Below are 22,788 nucleotides of genomic sequence, written 5' to 3' on the forward strand. Positions count from 1 at the left end.
ACTCCTCATCTTGTAAACCTTAATGAAGATCCACTCATGTCTGAATGTCTGCTCTACTACATCAAAGATGGTATTACTAGGTGAGGGTTGGTACTAATATGCTGACGTCTGGTTCTTTGCTTGCTTAAGTTCCTATGCCGGAGACACCTTGAGCTTAAATAATAAGTATTCCTTGAGTTACTCAACTTCCAGGTATAAATAAAGCATGAGATTTGCTGTAGGTGCAAAAGTACAGAAATTCATTTCCCTCTATAGTTTACTTTGTGCTTTAGAAGTAATTTTTGCAGTCGCTCTGCTTTATAAGATGTTGATTACTGCACTGGGCAATACAAGAAAGCAGAATATCCCTTTTGAAATATAGGGAAACAGAAGAAATGAAACACTGGAAATGCAGTTTTGATGAGCTGAGGATTGAAAACCACAGTGTCTAATAAAAGGAAATGGAATAGGGCTGAGCTTTCACTTCATATAAACAAACTGTTATCCATGCCTCTTCTGCTGTCTTCTTGGATGTAATGCCTTCTCGTCTTTGTAATACGCTTCTATAGCCAGTCACATGGTGTTCTTGGCTGACAGTGTAAATGCCCAATTAATGTAATTCTGAATTCACATACATGAGACTAAATTTAATTGCCAAAATTGGAACTTAAAGCAGACTATATTCTAAAACTTGCCAAGATACTTGGGAGAAGAGAGGCTGGTTTGCTTAACTCTGGTGCATTAGCAGTGTTTGGCTGCTTGGTTTCTATTTTCCTGGGGTACAAATGGAGGACAGTACGCAGACAGGTGCTGTTGTACTACTCCAACTTGCATTGGATCTAGTGAAAAAAGTATCAAACTTGTAGAGAATTCACCACAGAATGATGACAATAGCTTAGGGCTTAAGAAATCATGTTAAATTTTGAGTCTAACCAATTGGCAGTAGAAATATGTAGAGTGATCAGCAGAGCAACAAGTTCATAAACATTAGGATTGAAAAATTAAGTTGTCCATTTTTATGGATACCAAATATCTGTAATTGCTCAAATATTTCAGTTTGGAATGGACATGAATCTTCATGCTTCTGGGATACAGCCAGCCTCTTCTTGTTGTCTGAACACTATGTGAAACTGCTTGTGGCATCAAATTATTCAGCAAGAGCCTACTGAGCCATTTTTGCTTTTTGTTGAAGTGCAGATGGTAATTATTGGAAGGGATAATTCTGGATGAAATGGACCACTGGAAGTTCCCGTTCCTTTGTTCTCCTCCGCTTCCCTTTGTAGTGAGAGGGGGACTACACAGGAAAAGAAATACCTCAAATTCAGAGGTCTTTAATGTTTCAATTCTCTCTTTTATGTTTTCAGAGAGAGAACTTATTCCTTTTCTCAAGCTATTTTCCTCCAATTTCCAGTAAATCTGTTATGTCCTGTACAACCCAGAGTTAAGCACCACAAACCTTTCACTTGAAGGATAGCCATATTGTCTTACAGAGTTGTAGAAAGTGACTGACTTGCTCTTTAAATGTTTTTTATTGGACTCAGGGTTGGCCAAGCTGATGCTGAGCGAAGGCAGGATATTGTATTGAGTGGGGCTCATATCAAAGAAGAACACTGTATTTTCCGGAGCGAGAGGAACAACAATGGTGAAGGTAAAAAAAAATACTTCTCCTAATAAAGTGTTGGAAATACAGAAAAAATAGAAAATAACTAGTAATAATTGCCACCTGCAAAATTAAGATGCCAGTAGTGTTGATTCTCTTGGGGGGTTTTATTAACCAGTGTAGCATGAAGAAGTGATTCACTTTTATTTTGCTTTGGTGTTAGTAGGAAGACAGCCAGAAAATGAGGGTCTGCACACTTAGCTGTTTCTACAAAGTGCTCTCTAAAGTCTCATTTGTTGTTGTTCTCTTTGTAGTTATTGTTACTCTGGAGCCTTGCGAACGATCAGAAACCTATGTTAATGGCAAGAGGGTTGTGCAGCCTGTGCAGTTGCGCTCAGGTAAGAAATGTTAGAACAGATGGTGGTTTTTTTTTTTCAGACTTTGTCTAAGAATTGTTCATTTGTGACATTTGCATCATTCTTTGAAAGTGCTGGGTGCTGTTAAAGGGCAGGAGTATTACCTTCTTGGAATGAAGCTTTTGAACAAGTTGGTAGCATTTTTCTGTTATCAGCAGGTTTTTTTTCATTCTTTGCTGCATTAGCTGTAAGTGTACTTAAATATTCACTGCCACACAGCATCCTGCTTGTCCTTCTGCTTACCCTGATATTATTCTAGTACATTCTTGCCCAAGCCTATTGCCCTTGGCAGTCTCAGTGAGACAGAGCAGACAGACTGCCAGCTGCTGATGGAAAATTCCCAGCTTCCTGGCAAAGCTAAGATATGACCCTCTGCAGGAGTACAACAGCTTCTCTTTTCTCTCATTGGGTTTCCCACTCAGTCCCCTACATTCCTTTAGAAAGGCGTGTGGGGAAAGAATTAGAGGGGAGGGAGTGACTGCTCTAAATTATGCTTTTTAACCCATCTATTTCAAGACATGATGCTTTCTGTGTCCTTCCTCTTTTTCCTCTCATTTAAAACAAACAAACAAAACCACCTCAGTTATTTGCACCAAGTTATAAGTCAGTATTTGCATGGAATCAAGCATACTGACTTCAGTACAAGCCTGAACAATGAAGGGCAAGTGTTTTGTTGTTCTGACAACATATGGCTCATACTGAAAACCATGACTCTATCCTTTAGTAATTACTTTCTTTAAAAAAGAAAAAAAAAAGTAGATATTTGCTTTCTGCATCTAGACAATTGAGTTACCAGGAGAATTTAGATATGGCCTTGACATCTTGAAATGCCTGTGTTGTAGTAACATATTCATAAGGGCAATTTTGGTTACTCTGGGGATCTACTTACTGGAATATATTTTTTTTTAACTACATTAATATGTTCCCTGGGAGAGCAGAGGAATTCCACTGTCTTCCATCAAGCACGTCTCGGGCTCTTTGGACATTTGATATCTCTAGGATTTAGCTTAAAGATTTGATATTACATTTCTTCAGCTCTTCCCACATCAGTTAAAATAAACAAAAATCCTTCTATAAGTATTACTGATGAGGGTACAAATTAAATCAATGCATATAAACCACATTTTAAAGAAAAGTAAGCTCCATGCATTCCATTCTTTGAAGTTAGACTTTTTCCAAGCTGAAATTTCTGCTAAATTGGTCTTTGCCCATGCTTTGGCACTGTTGGTAAAGGAGAGGAATGGGACTTTATGAATGTTTTATTTGCTGCAACAGTTGGTCAGTTTCCAAGTCCATCCTTTAATTTTTGATAAATTTTTCCAGAATGTTTGATTGGATCTCTTGAGGGCGATGCCATCCTCTGTGAGCAGTGCTTCTTATCACCAGTATTTTTTTCCTGTACAAACCAGACATTCTTTTCTTCCTTGTCACCTACTAATTTGAATGTATTCTAAAATCCTCATTGAGCAATCTTTTCCGCTGCCACACGAGGATAAGTGGGATGAATCACTGAGTGATATTTTTAATTGCCTTGGAATCCTGAAAGAATTAACTTGTGTTGCTGTTTTTAGGAAATCGTATCATCATGGGTAAGAACCATGTCTTCCGATTCAACCATCCAGAGCAAGCACGAGCAGAAAGAGAGAAAACACCATCAGCTGAGACTCCCTCTGAGCCAGTTGACTGGACTTTTGCTCAGAGGGAGCTTCTGGAGAAGCAAGGCATTGACATGAAGCAGGAGATGGAGAAAAGGTAATGGAAAGAAGAGTTTCTTCTTGCAACAAGAACGATACAGCTGTAGGCTATGAGTTGTGTCAGTGCAAAACCTAAAGCTAACGTCTGTTGTATACATGGAAGACTTTTAAATGAAGCTTCCAAAAACAAACAGAGTTCAACTACCCTTCTTCCAACATATTCCAGTGCTCGTTCAGACAGTTAATGTCACCACTACCTCTAGTGAACGTTCAGAAAACTTCCTCAATTTTACTTCAGTGCTGTAGCTCCTTTAAAAAAAAAGTTAAGAAAAGTTAAGAAAAAAAGTTAAGCACCTGGCATTAATTCCCTAGACCAGATTTTGGTGAAGGACTGCACTATAACTTTTAGGTAGTTTCACTTATGTAGTACCACAATAGACGTCTCTTATGTAACAAATTAAATGCACTGAATTGATAGTATGCACAGAACTGATGGATCTGAGTAAACTGTACTTTATTTTAATTTTTTAGGTTAAAGGAGTTAAACAAATAGTAACTTTATACCAAGTATTTCTTTTTAAATGGAACGACTTTTACTCTTGTTATTGTAATTCAGTGGATTTTCTGCTTACATCAACACCAACATGAAACTAATGATACCTGGCTATTTCTGTTCTTCTGTCTGTCTGCAGATTACAAGAAATGGAGATTTTGTATAAGAAGGAAAAAGAGGAAGCAGATCTCTTGTTGGAGCAGCAAAGGCTGGTATGTGTCCTTACTTCACATTAACTATACCTTTGGCCAACAGTAATTCCTGTCCTTGCTTATCTGAGAGTTTAGGAAACCTGCTTGGGTTGTCTGCACAATGCAGTTATCCCTTTGCTTTTAAATACTTTGTGCCTACAATGGACTACAATCAGTGTGAGTGAGCTCCTTCGTGTTAAATTGGGAATGTAATTGACACCGAAGAGGCTTTAATCAGTTCTTGTTGGGATGGGTCAGATTTCTTGCAATGTAACCTTAAAGAAGAGCATTTCTATGCTCTCATGTTTTTTGAAGTTCATTTTCAATAGTCTAATCAGCTACTTTTGGGATGTTTGCCTTGATTTTGATCTTGGATCACCAGAAGGTACTAATTTTGTGCTGCCAAAGAGACTCGTAGAACAATGATATGCTAGGTTTATTTTTTCTGAATGATGTCTGAAAATGTTGCTGCATTGTGCATGTTTTAACCCTTCTCCCTTCCCCTGCATGGAGTTCCTTGTAAGGTTCTTAATGCTACACGTGCTGATGGTGGGGTTATGACTAGGGAATAAGTGTGCAAAGGGAACGTTAACTCATTCAGAACAATGGGAATTTCGCCATTTCACCTATTTCTTCTTATAATCAGACTTAATTTATCAGATTTCCTGTTTAAGACTTCAATCTTTTCACAACAAATGTCTTCTGAAGTTCATTACAAATAGAAATGCATGCAATCTCCAAGCATCCTGTGAATTTTAAAAACACGACCAAGCCCAGAGGTTTAAACCACTGTTAGCCTTTTCCCAAAAGCATATTGGAGCAGAGTACTCTGGCTTCCATAGATAGAAACTACATCATTTTTTTTTTAATTTATATTGTACAGTGCACTTAAAGCCTTCTGCATCTCTAACTAGGGAGTACTCTTGGGTGGAGAGGAGTTGCTGCAGGCTTTGAGTCAAAGCAAAACTTAGTTCAGAAAGGAGTTTAAGATGCAACTGATATAATGTTACTTCAATTTCATTTTTTAAATTTGTGGAGCTGAAAGCAGTATTGCAAAAAACAATTCCACATGAAAAGAAAAATAGCATCAAGGTTTGGCTGTGTGTCAAAAGAGATGCAATTCCATCCCTTAAATTTTGGTGACAGGCGTGTGCGAAGCTGCTGTATGAATTAAACGAGAGAATTGGCTGCCTGGGGATCCACTTCAAATAAGGCTGTGTTGATGCAAGTGTTGTGAAAGGAAAATTTTCTCCCTGTACTTATGATTGGGGGAAGATTTATTTAAATAGGTTCATCTAATACTGTAGTATAGTTGCTACTTTCTTAAAGCTTTTTTTTTTTTTTGCTGATCATTTTGATTACTTAGTGGGCAAAGGTGGAAGACTATCCTGCATGCATTACCGATGTAATTTCTGAAGGACAGCTTTCCTAGTTGTAAGGATCATAGTAAATGAGGTCACTGGTCAGTTCAGCAGGATACTGCTTTTTATGCTGCTTAATGAGAATACAGCACAACTGCTTGACACATCTTGTCACTTCTGTGTCACTATGCAGTCTGGAATGGACAGGATGAATGCCTTCTTTAGCTCTCTAATAGTGATTGGGAAATCTGGGAATGCATTCCAGCTTGTGTACTTTAAAAGTATTTATGTTGCCACAATATCCAGCTACACTGTCAGGTTCTGTATCTTGCTGCTATATAAGATTGATGTTGAAATATAAATATTCTTCTTGTTCTAAATGGGATTATGATCTTGGATATAAGATAGTGTTTTCCAAAATGTTTTGGTTTCATGCTGAGATGCCAACCAATTTGGGCATTTCTTTGTAGTTAGATGTGCTATACAAAAAAGTGAGAATTCTTCTTCCAAAATTTACAACTAGTATCTATTTGCCTTGCTGGCATTATTTGGAAGTAGAAATAATCATTCTCCGTTTTTCAAATTGAATGTGAAAAGGTGTTTAATAGAGCTCAAGTTATCTTCCAGGTTTTCTTGGTCGTTATGCCCTTGCAGTGACCCCTTAGTGTTAGAATGCGGGTTCATTGGGTTGGTTAATCTCTTGAGTACATGCAGGACAATGACTACCTAGTGTCACTTAGTCAGCTTTTTATAAGCAAGACATCCTTTACCCATAAGTAGTAATATGGTAGTTCTTGTAATCTGTAAAAATAATCCTGTGGAATTTATGCCTTAATGTCTGAGTAGTTTGTTTTGCCTTTCTGGATGTAGACTTGAATGTGTAGTTTGTGAAGTATTTTCCTCCAGGGCATCTTTTATTTCAACTGCAACGTGCAGTTTGTTAGATGCTCTTTCCTTAGGCTGCAAAGTTTGTTGCCTGTAAATTCGTGAGGAGTTGGTTCTGTTTCTAATCTGGCGTTTTGTTCATGTTTTGGCCTGAACTAGTACAAGTTGATTCTCTAGTGCTATTCTTGAATACTGAAGATACATAAGGTCACAAGAAGCTCACATAACTTGATTCTTAAGCTATAGAGCTTGTTGACCATAGGGTAGAACAATATTTTTGTTACTCCCTTTCGTCATTTCTAAGACAAATTATGTTGTATTCCCCATTCTTCGTGGTCCTCTACCCGAAGTCTTAAGTCTAGAAACTTGTGGTGCAGAGTAAACTACCTCAGTTTCCTTTGGTTGTAGAGTAACTGGCTGTTACTGTTCCTGACTTCTAATGCGTTATAATTCTCCATGTGAAAAATATGGACATTAGAGGTTTGCCAGAGACTGACTGCTGTGTTTTATTGAGGATGATGTGGATCTAGTGGATCACACTAATACATAGGACTTTCTTTATTTGTTGGAGAGGTCTTAAATTAGTAATCCTTTAACAAAACAAAAAAAGGTAGTTTGACTTTAACTCCTGGTTGCAGTAAGCAATAATGGATACGCTTAACTTTTGGTGGCAGTATACCTGAGTAAATATTCCCGGCATATGAAAACCCGAAGCACTGCTCATTACAAATGATTTAGCAAAAGATGGAAAACTTGTAATGAAGAAGCAAACCAAACAAGCGTAACTCTTAGCATGTGGAAGCTCTAGGGTTTGAGAAGAGGACAAATCAAGGAAATCAAATTGAGAATTCAAATTAAACAATTAAAAAAAAGTCACTACTACATTCTTCTGAAACTCGTTCTTCGGACAGTGAAGACTGTTAATGTTTTTGCTTTTTTAAACTAAACAACAAGGTGACAAATGGAAAAAAAAAAAGCAAAACAAACAAAAAATAAACAAAAAAACACACCTCTGAAACTCTGATTCTGGATATCCTTTTAGCCTGTAGCAAGTCTTGGAGTATGAACCACTGTCTTCACCTGTCATAGTGGCACTTACAGTCCTTTTAACATTGAAACCTTTCGGCTGCTTCTGTTTCATATTTTCTTATCGTCTAACACTTCTCTGGCTGCTGTTGTAGTGAAGCGGATTCTAAACTTGAGCATCCCTGCAACCATGTGCAACGTTACTAACCAGTGTTAACCTGACTTACTCTGGCTGCTCATGACATCTTCTATGATGGCTGTTTTGTTCACCTACCTGGGGAGGATTTGCTGAAAGAAGCGACAGCAGTAACCAAGGCAAATGTGTGTGGCGGGGATTTGCATGTCTTTGTAGCATGTGTGAAGTGCAGTTGACACTTGATATTTGTTTTTTTTATTCAGGAACTTTGTTTTTCTTGATCAGTATAAAGATTTTTGGAAGGGATTGGGAGGGAAGAGTTTAGATTATCTGATATTTCAAGATGACGAGGCTTCTAAGTAATATTAATCTTAATTTAGTGAAGAGAGCCAATTTTGACAGTCCATGATTCTCGAAGATACACGTTAATGTCTTATCACTCAGTCGTCAGGGACTTCACTTGTTCTGTTTTGATTTTTGATTTAGTTTTCTTTGCCTGCTACTTCTTGTTTAGCTTTTCCATTTTCTTACAATTTTAATTTTGGTTATTTTGGGGCCACTTCTTGATTTTTGTTTTTCCAAAGGATGCAGACTCTGATAGTGGGGATGATTCGGACAAGAGATCGTGTGAGGAGAGTTGGAGACTGATCACTTCCCTGAGAGAGAAGCTGCCCCCCAGCAAGCTCCAAACCATTGTAAAAAAGTGTGGCCTCCCCAGCAGTGGGAAGAAACGAGAGCCTATTAAAATGTACCAGATACCCCAACGCCGACGCCTTAGCAAAGACTCCAAGTGGGTTACCATCTCAGACTTAAAGATCCAGGCTGTGAAAGAGATATGCTATGAGGTAGCACTCAATGACTTCAGGCACACTAGACAGGAGATTGAGGCTCTGGCCATTGTTAAAATGAAGGAGCTTTGTGCCATGTATGGGAAAAAAGATCCGAATGAGCGGGAATCGTGGCGAGCTGTTGCCCGCGATGTCTGGGATACGGTAGGAGTTGGCGATGAGAAAATTGAAGATGTTATGGGCAATGGTAAAGGAATAACTGATGTGGATGACCTGAAGGTGCATATAGACAAATTAGAAGATATCTTGCAAGAAGTGAAGAAGCAGAACAACATGAAGGATGAAGAGATAAGGGTTCTTAGAAATAAGATGCTAAAAATGGAGAAGGTTTTGCCTCTGATAGGGTCTTCAGAGAAAGCTCAGTCAACCACAGCTAATGATAAGTCTCCAAACTCTGACAGTGTAGCGGATGTGGATAAGAAGCCCACAGGCGAATTAAAAAGAAGTGAGAACGATGATCTTGCTAAAGAGGAGCGTGTTTCTCAGTTAATGGCGGGTGATCCAGCTTTCAGACGTGGGAGATTACGTTGGATGAGGCAAGAACAGATTCGATTTAAAAATCTGCAGCAGCAGGAAATAGCAAAACAGCTTCGCCGACAAAATATGCCTCACCGATTTATCCCGCCTGAGAATCGCAAGCCCCGGTTTCCTTTCAAAAGCAACCCCAAGCATAGAAACTCCTGGAGTCCAGGCACTCATATAATTATCACAGAAGATGAAGTTATTGAGGTTAGAATTCCAAAAGATGATGATAAAAGCAAAGATGAAAGCAAAGAAAAAGAAAGTAGAGCTGCCCCTAAGGACCCTCAGCAGCTGTGGAATCTTTATGGCCCCCAGAGGAATCAAGATAATATCCAAATTAACAGGCAGCAGCTAAACGCTCAGGCCCAGCCTAGCAATCAGCAGCAGCAACCCCAGTTGCGTTGGAGAAGCAATTCTCTCAACAACGGCTCTCAAAAAACCTTGCGGCGGCAGGCGTCGGGCTCGTCCGAATCGTTGCACTCGTACAGCGGGCAGCAGAACCCAGACCTGCAGACTTTCCAGCAAAAGCGCCACATCCACCAGCACCGGCAGCCTTACTGCAATCACAGCACCGGCGGCGGTGCGGAAGGCAGTACGGTGAACTCCCACCCGAAACAGACTGACCGGCTTAACCACTATAACCAGTTTGTGACGCCCCCACGGATGAGGCGCCAGTTCTCAGCACCTAACCTCAAAACGGGCAGAGAAACTACCGTATGATTAGTTGGCCGAGGCTAGTCTCGGGGAGGAGGGAAGCAGGGGCAATGCTGGCTTCTTAAGAAACAGCCAGGATTGGCTTTGCTTATGTCTTGGGTTTGGCCAGGGAGAACTTGAGTAATTTGGCACAAGGTACCGGCACTTCAGCCCGTTCAGTTTGCATGTGACTTTTGGTGCAGTTGTAACAACCCCGATTGGAAGAACACTGACAAATTGTAAGAACTTCGGTCATAGACTAGAAGATTTGGAGGGAGGGATGTGGAGGGGAGAACTTCTCTGCTAGCTCATTTACCAATTTTTTTGTGTGTCTTGGAGTATTTTTCTAATGTTGAAAATATTGTCTGGAACTTACCAAGTGCCACCTTCCTCCTGTGTTTTTATGTAGACAATCAAAAAAGGAATTTAGTTTATAGCGTTGAATGTTTCTTGTGCCTTTTTTTTTTTTTTTTTTTTTTTTTTTTAGAAATAAGGAAACTGACCATCTGTTTTTAAATCGATCTGGCTCTTCAGTATGATATTTTCCACTCTTAACCCAAATTCTCCGTAATCTATAAACTAAATGTTGGCTGACAAGATAACGTGGCTTTTTGTATAGAGAAATGAAGAAGAGCTATTGGGCCACAATCTTACGACCTGAGTAGGAAATGCCTTCTGTCCTTCTGCTCAAGTTCATAATTATTGGTATGAAATTGCTGTGACAGTTAAAGCTGCCTGAATGGAATTTGATGTCAGGATATATATATGTTTGAAGCAATACATTGGAAATAATTTTTTTCTAATTCTGATTGCATCTCTAAGTATAATAGTTCTTAATTATTATACGGAGATTGCAGAAAGGAACTGGGATTTTTTTAATACTCTGGTGCAGGAGGAAGCCTCAAAGAGCTAATTCTTATTTTGTTTTCAGCTTTCTCAGGCTGTAAGCCTGGGAGGTAGTTGTTATTATGAAGATTTATCAATCGCTGGGGTAAAGATAGGATAATTGAACTGTTTTATCTTAATGTGATACCTCATGTTATTGTTTCTGGTCTTGGATTATACCCCTGTTTCCAGACTTTTTTTAATAATAAAGGAGAAGGTCACATTTAGGAAAAAATAAGATGAATTTTCCTTCTCCACACGCTTAAAGTGCAAGTTAGTATTTTTAATATCTGTTCTGATCTGAGGTGCCTATACTTGCAAGTGATCTGCCATAAAACAAATGCTTGCAATCCCTACTTCAGATTCTTTTAAACAAATTACAGGGAAAGTACTGATTAAGCAATAATTTTTTTAAAAGTTTGGGGTTTCGTCTCAATTGGAGAGTTCCATTTTTGATTACAGACCTTTCCTTCTGAGTTTTTTAAGGTGCAAAACAAAATTGAGCATACTTTTAAAAAACTGTGGACATAAGCATAAGCCAATCTAAAGCTTTGAGGAGAACTTCCTTTTGCTGTTAAGTTTAACTTGAATAAAACTTTAAAAGCGAACTTGGCTACTATACCAGATTTGGCAAGATTGGTCCACTTTGCAGTGCATTTGTACAGTTAAGTGACTTGTGCTGTTTTGCACAAATATCCTTGATTTACTTGAGGTTGCTTTTTTTTTTTTTTGATTAAAATACAAGCCCTACTGGTAATTGTTACTTCTGCATGTTTCAACATAGCTGTAGATAAGTAGAAGATGCCTCATGCTTACCTTCCATCTTATTTTTATTTCTTGTCCTACTTTTTTTCCCCTTCCCCAACTGTGCATGGTATAAGTGCTGGTTGCAACACATGGTAAGTGGCAGCCATGCACCGTTTATGTAAAGTGCACCGTTATGCACCGTTTAATCAAGTGTCACCACTGCAGCCTCTGCACGTGCCTTACTGATAGAATACTGGCCCTCTGATATAGGAGATCCAAAGTCTGACTGTCCTAGAAGAATCAGCTCATCCTACCATTTAGGACTTTTTTTTACAGCAGGTTTAATTCATTTGTCCACCTATGGATTTTCAGTTTGCATTTGTCTCATGTTTGGCCTATGTGAACAAAGGAAACAAAACATAGTCAAAAATGCCTTGATTTTTTTCAAAAAAAAAAAAAAAGGAAGCCTTACAGATGAGCAATACTTAGCTTTAGCCTGAGTCAAAATTGCTAAATGAGATTTTGGGCTGCAAATACTATTGTCCTGGTGCCTTTCTTTTGAGAATTCTGTTTTGAGTGCATTGCACTTCACCCTTGACATGCAATGAGTTCTCTTTCATATCCTCAGAAAGGCTTGGGCTCTCTTACAGATGTAAGCTCTGCAAAATCCTCTTAGCTCTGTACGAATACCTGAGCCAAAGAGGTAGTAGTCGGCGTTAGGGGTAGGCGGTGAGAGAACAAGTCAGGATTCTCTTGTCCCATTTATTCGTTGACGATTGTGGCTGCCACAAAATCACGACAGGATTTCAAGTCCATGCAAGTACATGTACTGACAGGAGACTAAAAATAGATCCTTCTATTTGATGTCTAAATGCTAAAAAGTTTTTTTCCCAATTTACCTCAGCAGAATGTGCTGAAAAAAAATACCCGTAAATGTTTGGATGTTGGTGATGATGAACAATAGGTCGCCATCAGTCTGTTATCCCCCTGTTCTAGTGCAGCACTAGAAAAATAACCTCGTTCATTTTATTGGATGGTTTGACGTACCATTCCTTTGAAAAAGGAGGAGTCATTGACAGAAGGGTCAATGTCAAAAGTCCAGCCTGCTCAGAGGAAGCAGGTTTCTTCCTGGGTTTCAGGAGGTTGCTACAGAAATGAAACTTGGGAAGAAATCTTAAAATGATCAGCCACTTTTACTAGAGCATAGTGCCTTGTCTTAAAAGGGAAAGCGTGAGAACTCATGGATCTCCTTGCAGTATTCGGAAATATGCACACCTCTCACTTCAAATTCTGCATTAATGGGGCTAATGAACACTAATACAGCTGCTTTCATAGAAGACTGTGGAAAAGGCTTTCAGGTTAATAGAAATGTGGCATCCGTGATGGGAGTGCTGTTTTAGTGAGCTTAATTGCCATTGCTAAGTGCTGATGTGCTGTGTGCTTTGACAGCTGGCTTGTATCCACCTGTGCCTTAGTGATGATTGATTAAATGTCCTTTAAGACACACTAGGGACATGTGGATTTGGGGGTTGGGTGGGGAAATGCATGACACTAACTCTCCTCTGATTGACTTCAATGTCCTTTCTGACACAATCTTGGGGATCTGTCAAACTAGAGGATGCTATTTTTATCAGTGCGTTCAGCATAGTTTCAATAACACTCACTGTTTGTTCTTTATTCTTTATATGTTAGAGGTTTGTCCTTTATCCTTTATATGTTGACATTTGACTCTGATACTTCCCTTTGAACCACTTCAGGAGCTGCCAAATGAGAATTCTATGCTGTGTGCCCATTTGTACTGTAAAGAAAGCAGTGAGTTGCCTTTTGAATTAAATGGGATTTTCAGATCTGTCTATTGTTAAAGAAAATACAAGTTTTGAATTGTCTTAAGAGCAAGCATCTGCCTCGTGAAAAGCAGAACTGGTTTGTATTGTAACAAGTGCTCTTTCAATAAACTATGAAATACTCTTGTAAGTGTCAGACTTGTCTCAGTACTATACCGTATTGCAGGCTTGTCCTGATTTTATTTTTTGTCTTGGGGTCGGTATTGTTCTAGGAGTTAAATTTAAGGTTTCTCTAATTTTTCCTCAGTCTGATTCTTGCAAGCACATCCACCCTGCTGTTTCTGCTGTATAGTTGTGTCAGCAGCAGCTTAAACAGATTTCTGTCTGCTGTCATGTAGTTTATTTAAAACAAATGGATAAAATCATACTGCAAGGGGTAATAAGTCATACTCGTCTTCAGTACTATACTATTGCACCATCACAGGTGGTGTTTATCTAAATCCTGGAGAAAATACAGAGGTGACTGTTCTGTATATATTTGAAACCAAAGTTTTGTATGCCTCAAATACACGAGGGACTTGCAGACATCACCTGTGTCCAAAGTATCTATGCTGTGATACAGTGTTCTGATGAAAAAGCTGATCCAGTTTGGTCTAAAGAGATTAGACCTAGTCGGGGTGCATAAATTTTCTGTTTTCTGAAAACTGTGATTGTCATGGCTTTACCTATTTCCACGCCCCTGGGCAAGATAAAGTTTGCGTTCCCTTTTACTGCATTCATGGAGCTGATGATTAAAACACAGTATGAAGCTGTGCAACCACGGGCATTGGGTCCAGCAAGTCTCAGGCACGGACCTCCAGGACAGCTGCTTCTAGATGCATTTTTTGTTTGTTTTCTAGCATTTGAGGTACCTTTACATTGGTACTAACTATTACATGTGTATTATCACTAATCAGATCTGGAAATGCCGCTCAGTAGAGCTGACCACTCCTCAAGTCAGTGCTCTGTAAGTGAACCAACCTGAAATTCATCCATCATTAGTTGCTCAGTGCCAATTACTGCTAAGTACTGCCAGAGTATCAAGTGCCAGGAGGCAATCTTAGTCCTGTTTTTCTGCGTAGAGAAGTGGTACCTATTTTTTCATTATGGGAAAACAAGCTTGAGTTCTTCTACTTTTAAAAGTAATGGATAGTTTGTTAGTGTGGAGATTAAAAAAAAAAAAAAAGTCTACTTTATTACGCATTATTTGCATTTGTTTGGCTTACCAGTCTGAAAATACAGAAGACAAGAAGCAAGTCTTTGTCTTTGAATAAATGAATGTAATGGGTATGTGGTTTTTCATGGTGGAATGTTCCTGATTTTTGACCGTTCCCTCTGCAGCTTTCCAGTTTTTCTGAAAGAATCTGATCAAAGATTCTACTTAAATGCTAACTGAAAAGCTCTTCCATGGAGCTGTTGTCCAACACATTCTTCATTTCTATAATCTAGTCACTCAAAATGACACCTGCAGATTATCTCCTTCAGGCTGCAGGGAAATAAATTGTTTTTCCTTTCCTTGCAAGTAAGAGAAGCTTGTTTCTGTCACTTCCCAGCTGACCCCTTTTATCTTGGTTTCAGATGTAGTAGTTTTATCTACAGAGGTGGTTGGGGAAGAAAAACAGTGCCTTTGTTAATGAATTTTTAAGAATACTCCTGGGTATTTTCAGGGCTATAAATAAGTCTGAAGCTGATTCCATAAATCCAGAGTAGCCTCACGGTGAATTAAGAATGTCAGGAGTAATATCAAAAGAATGATTTATGCCCGTTCTGTCTGGTTCTTGCTGCTGGGCTGGGATTTCCTTACGTGTGCTGTATATAGCCATCATGGAGTCAGTGGAGCAGATACAGATGAAGAAGGAGGGGGCATTTTAGCCTAATAAAATTTCAAGAGGGAATTAGAAAAATTAAAATGTGGTCTCATATGAAGGCCATGTATTTTTAATAGTGTGGTTTTCTCTTCTGAAAGCCATGGGGCATGTAAGGATCTTAACTAATTGGAAATCTTGTACTTTTGATGTGTTGTTCTAAGAGCACAGCTACCATTTTTTAATGCTATCTCCGAGAAATATTACTTAAAGGAACGCCCTTACGATTTATCTTCTCTAAGTACTGTCTAAAGGTCTTTCTGTATGAAATGGTGTTAAATTTGATGTGATTCTGTTATGACAATGTCAAGTGCGTTGGATATTTGCACCCTTGCCACTATAGGAAAAACCTGTAAGAAGCCAATTTAACGTGTGCAGTAAATGCCAAAGGATCACCTTTTTAAAAAATAAATTCGTGAGGTAGGCTCTGAGACCAGGAGCTTAATGACTGCATCTGTTCTAAATACCTTGTAAGAGTTTCAGAGAAGAGTGGTTGTTACAAAAATAAAAAAATGAACAAACTGAACAGCAACAAAACCAGAAAACAACCTTGGGACACATTCATTTTACCAGCAAATAATGAAAGGGTCGTAGTAGCATGTATTTCAAGGTGTGATTAAACTGAACAGGAGGAAACGCTCTTGTCCCAGAAGGTGTTGAAGTGCTGAGGTGCTTGTTGTGCAGAAGCCTCGGCACAGATCTCTCTGGCTGTGTGCCAGGGCAGGCCGATGGTTGCCTCCCAGGAATGGTTCCCACCTCCAAATTGTTTCCTTCCTCCAGTGCTCAGATCTGCCCTTGTCCCGTTCTGATTCCTGGGTAGGTCAGAATAATTTCCCTGATCAATTTTGCTAAAATCTGAAAAATAGGGTCTAAACCCTTCCTGCAAGATGAATCTGAATTGTTCGCTGGGGCTTATTCCTGTATATTCCAGTATTTTGTAAATATACGTATGCCTAGGGAACCAGGGCATACAGTCCTTTCCATGGAAAGAACAAGGCTTGGCAGAACTTCCTGAATCTTTCTATTCCACACTTGCAGACAATAAATTGGCTTAAGGTGTGGAGTAGATTTAGAGCAAACACACTTCTTCCTTAAATAAGCTCAGCCTTTTTGTCCTGGAGGTGGTATTTCATGTTCTATTAAATACAACATGAGAAAAGGATACCTGCCCCCTCAAAAAGGAAAACATAATTTTAAAATAAATCTTTTTTCTAGAATTTGAATTGCTCTTAGATACAACAAAATTTAAAGCAGTGGTGTTGTTAATCCCTCTGTTTGAGAAAATGAAGATGAATTACCTTTCCGCTTATTAAATTTATTTCCATACCTTTCTCTACGTCCCTCCAGTGTACCCATAAGCAGGTTCCCAAAGTCCACTTCATCCAGTCTTTAACAAAAATTCCTCAACCTTTTCATCTGACACATACGAGCATGGATATCTGATGATTTAAAAACAACACTGCCTTAGCTGTGTTGGCCTCTGTCTACCCTCTTTCTATTGTCCCAGGACAGGCTATACTAAAACACTAGATGTTGGTATGTGACCTCTGTGTGTTAACAGAAGTATCCTCGTATCTCTGTTCTTTGTCTGTCACTCCATCTGAGGTTTTTGTGTGTCTCTTGACTGTTCTTGCTTTTGTCTGTCCTCCTACACAGTATCTCCTCTTTCCCCACAGGACTATGAGAGTAAGCTGCAAGCCTTGCAGAAGCAGGTAGAGACACGATCCTTGGCAGCTGAAACAACAGAGGAGGAAGAAGAAGAGGAAGAAGGTGAGTTTGAAGCTAAAATTAATTTGGACACAAGCCTGAAATAACAGTTGCTATAGTCTCTTGCAATAGAAAATGGAATGGAAAATTTGCTCTGGAAAGCTGTGAAAGCCTTTATAACTTGTGGATCTGTAATTTTCACAGCATAGGGATATAAAATACCTACTCAGAATATTTCACATCAACAGTAGATATACATCCTCAAATTCAACTGATACACAAACTAGATTATTTCAACTACAAGCTTTGATTTGGTGATCTTGAACTTGAAGGAGTCTGTCTCTTCTTGGTACTAACGGGGTTAAAGTGTCCTTAAAATAATGCTATTGCCTTTATTTCTTTGTCCTGATTTTTGAAGGTACTTTTTTTCCTTTGTAGGAATTCTTATGTACTCTGACATGCCTGACTAACTCAATTTCTGGACAATGGATAGATCTTTATTAGTCCTGTAATGCTTGCTTTCATTACAAAGTTTTAGTATTTGGCTTTAATAATTGCTAATTTAAACTAATAGGATTGGGATTTGTTTTACTTTCTACGTTCCAAATTCTCTTAGCATTATATCTCCAATACCAGTGGTAAGAAAAATTGAATCCATTTTTTGTCACTGAATAATAAAAATTCAGGTTTTTGTTTTCTGGTTTTAATCCTGCAGAAGAGGTGTTGAGAACTTGATGACAATATCAGCGATAATAAGTTATTTCATGTGATGGCTTAGAGAAGAAGCCACGGTGTTTTCAATTTCTTTTCTTTGCTCTTCTAGTGCCCTGGACACGACATGAGTATGAACTCGCGCAGTGGGCTTTCAGGAAATGGAAATTTCACCAGTTCACTTCACTAAGGGACCTACTCTGGGGAAATGCAGTGTATCTGAAAGAAGCCAATGCTATCAGCGTAGAGTTAAAGAAAAAGGTTAGGAGCATACAGAGCATCTTTTTGAAATTTCTGATTGACTGTGTAATCCTGCTTTAAATGCTCAGAGTCACTTATCCTTAAAGCTAAATGTATTTTAGTTATTAGTTTGGGTTTTAAAGGGTTCAGAAAATCACAGATCTCTGTGATACAGTCTTCTGGTTGAATGAATATTCCATTCAAATCTGTTTGATATATTCTCCTCTTCATTTCCCTTATGCTGTTCCTGTCCATATTATAAACACATGTGCGTGCCCATTTCCCCCTGGGGCCTCTCTTTTCGTTGTTGCTTTTAACTTTATTTGGTCATTTGTCTCTCTAAGACAAATGGATGCTGCAGGGTGTGCTAAGTCTATAGTTTTCTGGACCTCTGCTAGTTGTGATAAGAGCAAATTACGTGTATTCAGCTGAAAAATGTTTTGTGACACTTTAGACAAACAAAATCATGTGACTTAGCAAAAGCCTATTCACAAAGGTGAAAGTCAAACTTTCTTCATATGTTGCCTTAGGTTATATCTTTATCTATCCCCCATGCAATGCTGTTACCTGATTGCTCTGAACTTTGTTTTCTTTTTGATTCAGGTGCAATTTCAGTTTGTCTTGCTGACAGACACCCTTTACTCACCACTGCCACCAGAGCTTTTGCCCACAGAGGTGGAGAAGACCCGGGACAACAGGCCTTTTCCCCGCACAGTGGTAGCTGTGGAAGTCCAGGATCTAAAGAATGGAGCAACACATTATTGGTCCTTAGAAAAACTCAAGTATGGAAACATTACTGGAGAACAGAGTTCTTTATATCCAAGGAGTTTCACTGAAAAATTTCATCCCTTGCTGTTCACTCTGTTTTGTTTGGTTTTATGTGTCCTCCTGAACGCCACCTTTCTAGATAGTACAGTGTACTAAATACCAGCTTTCTGCAAACATTGCCTTAAATTACCCAGCAATATTTTATATAAGAAGATGCTGAAATTAGATGTCAAAGGAGCATAATTAGAAGTTTAAATGAAATCCAAGATATATGTAGTTTTCTGAAGTGATTTTGTTTGCCTTGTGATTTGTGGGCTTAGCCTACAGATATTTTCTCCAAATCCCTTCTATGTCAGGGGATTTGTACTGCAGAAAAGGGGTACTTACTCTGTTCTTTATTCTCCCTATTCTATGTGTAATTTGGTATAGGTGAATTTAGTTCACCCAACTTTGTGGTGTCTGCTTTTTTTCTGTTTTAATTTTTGAATCCTGCTTTCTTTTGTGCAGGCAGAGGTTGGACCTGATGCGGGAGATGTATGACAGAGCTGGGGAAATGGCATCTAGTACGCAGGATGAAAGTGAAAGCACAATGACAGGCAGCGACCCCTTTTATGATCGCTTTCATTGGTTCAAGCTGGTTGGAAGGTATGTGGCGATAACCTCAGCTCCTGGTATGCGGAGAGCTCTCATCAGTTCCTGGATGGGTTTTGTCTTGGAATGTGGTTATAAACTGTGTAGCCACTTAGTGTCAGTTGTGTGTGTTGTCTTGCAGGGTTTTCTGATAAAGTATAGTGAAGAGCAGAAACTGTTTTTTATAACGTTGCCTGTCTTGGTGTAACTTTGTAGAATCAGATTTGACCATACACATTCTAAGTAAATCCTTTAAAAAGGTCATTGGAGGAAAGCACAGAGAATATGAAGGACACTGGAAACTGATGGGAAAAGCAGTCCAGCACCTTATTTACATGTGTTGTTCAAATAATTTGGTTACATCCTTCAGAAATACAGAATATCTAATGGGGTTCTTTAATATTTCCTAATGTTGGCTGCATCTTTATGGTATTTTTAATTACAAAAATGCTACACGTTGGAAATAAGAATTGTAGCTCTGTTAAATGGATGTGCTGTCAATGTATGTTTACCCATGTTTGTATTCATTTTTTGTTGCTTTCACTCAGTTCGACGATGCCCTTTTTCCTGACTGTTTGCGATCCCTTTCCTTATGTTTCATTCCAGTTGAGACGATTTGAAGGCTTTGCTTGTTGTTCAGGTTGGCTCTGTGCTGATGGCAACAGAGGGCTGTTAAATGAAGCATTTTTCTTTCCCCTCCCTGTGTTAATTGGTGTTCCGTTAACTGATATCTAGCTCCCCCATTTTCCATGGCTGCGTGAATGAGCGTCTTGCTGATCGCACGCCCTCCCCCACTTTCTCCACGGCTGACTCTGACATCACCGAACTGGCTGATGAACAGCAGGATGAGATGGAGGACTTTGATGATGAGGCCTTTGTGGATGATACCGGCTCCGACGCTGGAACTGAGGAGGGATCAGACCTCTTCAATGATGGGCACGACCCGTTTTACGACCGATCCCCTTGGTTCATTTTAGTGGGAAGGTTGGTGAGGTTACTGTGAGAATGGCCAAAAGGGACCAGCTCTTGCTGTAGGCTGCAGTGTCTTAGCTTTGTGTTGCACTGAATGTCTGTTAAGCCAGCCGAAATAGCCATATACATAAATTGGCATTGCAAGAGAATGAATATAGTTTAACACTAAGGTTTAAAATCCCATTACCAGAGGCCAGGAAGGCCTAAGTCATAATTGAGGAAATAATCTTAGATATGACAGTGTGATTAAATCTATTTCTAGTTATAGAAGTCGGTCACAATATAGAATGCACGTGATTTTGTTTGTGTGCAGTATTTAAGCTTTATAGCAGCACTCAACTTAGCCATTGCAAGCTCATAAAGATAGTATTGTAGTATCTAATTTTCTTCTGTAGAAGAGAATCTCAGGATATGGTGGAAGGTCTTTAAATCCACTCCAGTAAATCCATTTTTGGAAACCTCCACTAACGTCTGCTGTGTGGGAAGACATGTATGACTCTGAGTAGCATTGTATTGTGTAGCGAAAGTTTGTGATCATTAAAAATCATTGGCCGTTTATGCTTGTTAGTGCATTCCCCGTGCACTGTGCTTGAATTTCTGGACCAAGTTAACCAGAGCTTAACTTTATCCTTTTCCATGACTGTAAGCAGGTAGGACATCCTGGTCAGGAAAGTGCAGTTTCCTCAAGTGCTGGAAACTGACTTGCATTATGAAAGAGAAACAACAGGATCCCCTAACAGCTATTTGTAAAAATGGGGCCTGAGTTTGTTCTTCTGAAAAGAACATCAACAAAAAAGAAGCTTTTAGATGAGTTCAGTGGTACCATTTGTGATTTAAGCTGGGAACTTCCTTTACCTTGTTTTCAAAACAAACTGCAGTTACTAAAAATGTAAGAAACTACAATAGTCCTTTTTTATCTCTGCGGCTTTATGCCATTATGTGCAGTGTCTGATAATGTTTTTAACAAAATTTAATTCTTTCAGGCCAAGAGTTATTTTGGGGAAGCCATTTTATCTGGCTTGGTGATGGTTGTGAGCTAGTGAAAATGGCAAAGACCAGGCTGCTTTCTTGTGACAGTGCTGGCACCCTGGGCATTTGCCTGTTGTGCACGTTCCTTCGGAGCAGGGCACTCAGTGCTTGGGAGAAAGTTGAACTGTTCATCTTCATTTCACAGACTCTTCAGGAAGCACAACGCAAGCTGAGCAAATGCAGTGTCCAGTAAGAACCATTGTGCTTCCTGGCAATTACACAGCCTGCTTCCCCTTTCCATGTATTAAAGAGAATTTTGAGCTCTGTCTCTTTAGGCAGACGTGTGAAGCTGCAGCAGCTCAGGAAACTGTCCTGACCCGTGTGAGCTGCACGTATTAAAGAGCTCTGCTTGGGTTGTAAGTTGTCTTGAGGAGTGAAACTTAGTTCATATTTCTGAAGATAGCTGAGTGACTTTTCCCCTATTTGTTGGTTGAATTCCATGTGTTTTCCTAGCACGCTGCCTCTGTCAGCAGAAAGCTGTTTAACACCACTTAGCAGAAACTATTTTGATTTTTCAAGGTCCTACAGTATGAGAATTCTACTTTTGAACAACGCATCTTAGAGTATCAGAGGACACAATCTACATAGTGTCTTGAGCAGAAGATAGTGTTCAATCCATAACAAAATCAACATTGTGTGCTTTTAAGTAACTGTGCACTGTTTCACATGTTGTGGAATGTGTGGAAAAAAAGGAGATTGTTTTTATTTTCCTTTTATCAACAATAGTGAGCCCAGGTCATGCAGGAGAGAATGAGGATAAGAGACTGATCATGCAGTTACCCAATTCCTCGGGCATCGCAGTATTGTATTTTTTTTTCCTGTGCTGTGCTGGCCTTTTATTTGTGCTATACTTAATAAAGAAAGAAGAAAGGGAAAAAAAGAGCTGGTCCCTTTAGCCATCTCTTCTGGCATGCTGGGATGTCTTTTAAAGCTGATTCTTTTTAACAGCGTGACTTATCAAACAGTGATGTTTTTAAGGGAGGTGGGAGAGGATTATGGGACATTTTATTGTTGTGTTCATTTAAAAACGTGTTGTCATTTTGAGTGACTTCTGTTGGTTTTCTTTTGGTTTTTCCAAGTATTTGTGTTTGTTAAATTTCATTTCTAGTTTTTGTTGTCAGTATGCCATTTTACCTCACCAATCTTTCTGCTAATACAGCTCCCCCCTTTCAGTCTGCTGGGCTAAGGTGCAGGGGGACACTTGCATAGGGTGTGTTCGGGGAGAAGGAGTCCTCCCAGATGTGGGGAAGAGGAGAAGGAGAAGCTTAATACTTCATCCCCTCCTAATTTAGCACTGTCTTGTAATGAAGCAGATGGAATGGCAGAGGAAGGCAGTATTACACCATAAAACAGCTCTTTCCCTCTGTACAGCAAATGTGCTCATGATTCCACACAAGATATTCAACTTTATTTTCGCCAAATGGGAAACGTAACACTTTTTGCATTATGTGCTTTTCTTTCTCCAAGTCAAAAGAATTGCAGTGAGCTGGGCGACTGGATGGAAAGA

General features: G+C 39.2%; 1 protein-coding gene across 16 annotated transcripts in view; it reads left to right on the forward strand.

Moving 5' to 3' along the window:
- The window catches only part of KIF1B (kinesin family member 1B), a 95,501-nt gene that overhangs the window by 44,379 nt on the left and 28,334 nt on the right, over positions 1 to 22,788 (forward strand). For 9 of the 16 annotated variants that reach the window (XM_038166745.2, XM_038166746.2, XM_038166749.2 and 6 more), the window contains 10 exons: positions 1 to 80; positions 1,521 to 1,627; positions 1,894 to 1,977; positions 3,567 to 3,747; positions 4,382 to 4,454; positions 16,901 to 16,994; positions 17,755 to 17,903; positions 18,486 to 18,664; positions 19,158 to 19,295; positions 20,016 to 20,264. In XM_038166745.2, coding sequence (XP_038022673.1) covers positions 1 to 80; positions 1,521 to 1,627; positions 1,894 to 1,977; positions 3,567 to 3,747; positions 4,382 to 4,454; positions 16,901 to 16,994; positions 17,755 to 17,903; positions 18,486 to 18,664; positions 19,158 to 19,295; positions 20,016 to 20,264 — 1,334 coding nt within the window. Of the gene's footprint in view, positions 81 to 1,520; positions 1,628 to 1,893; positions 1,978 to 3,566; positions 3,748 to 4,381; positions 4,455 to 8,425; positions 13,511 to 16,900; positions 16,995 to 17,754; positions 17,904 to 18,485; positions 18,665 to 19,157; positions 19,296 to 20,015; positions 20,265 to 22,788 lie in introns of those variants that run through there. The other 7 variants (XM_038166752.2, XM_038166753.2, XM_072026899.1 and 4 more) reach the window with 2 other exon arrangements.

This window comes from Anas platyrhynchos, chromosome 22, assembly GCF_047663525.1.
Source record: "Anas platyrhynchos isolate ZD024472 breed Pekin duck chromosome 22, IASCAAS_PekinDuck_T2T, whole genome shotgun sequence".
Classification (NCBI taxonomy): Eukaryota; Metazoa; Chordata; class Aves; order Anseriformes; family Anatidae; genus Anas; species Anas platyrhynchos.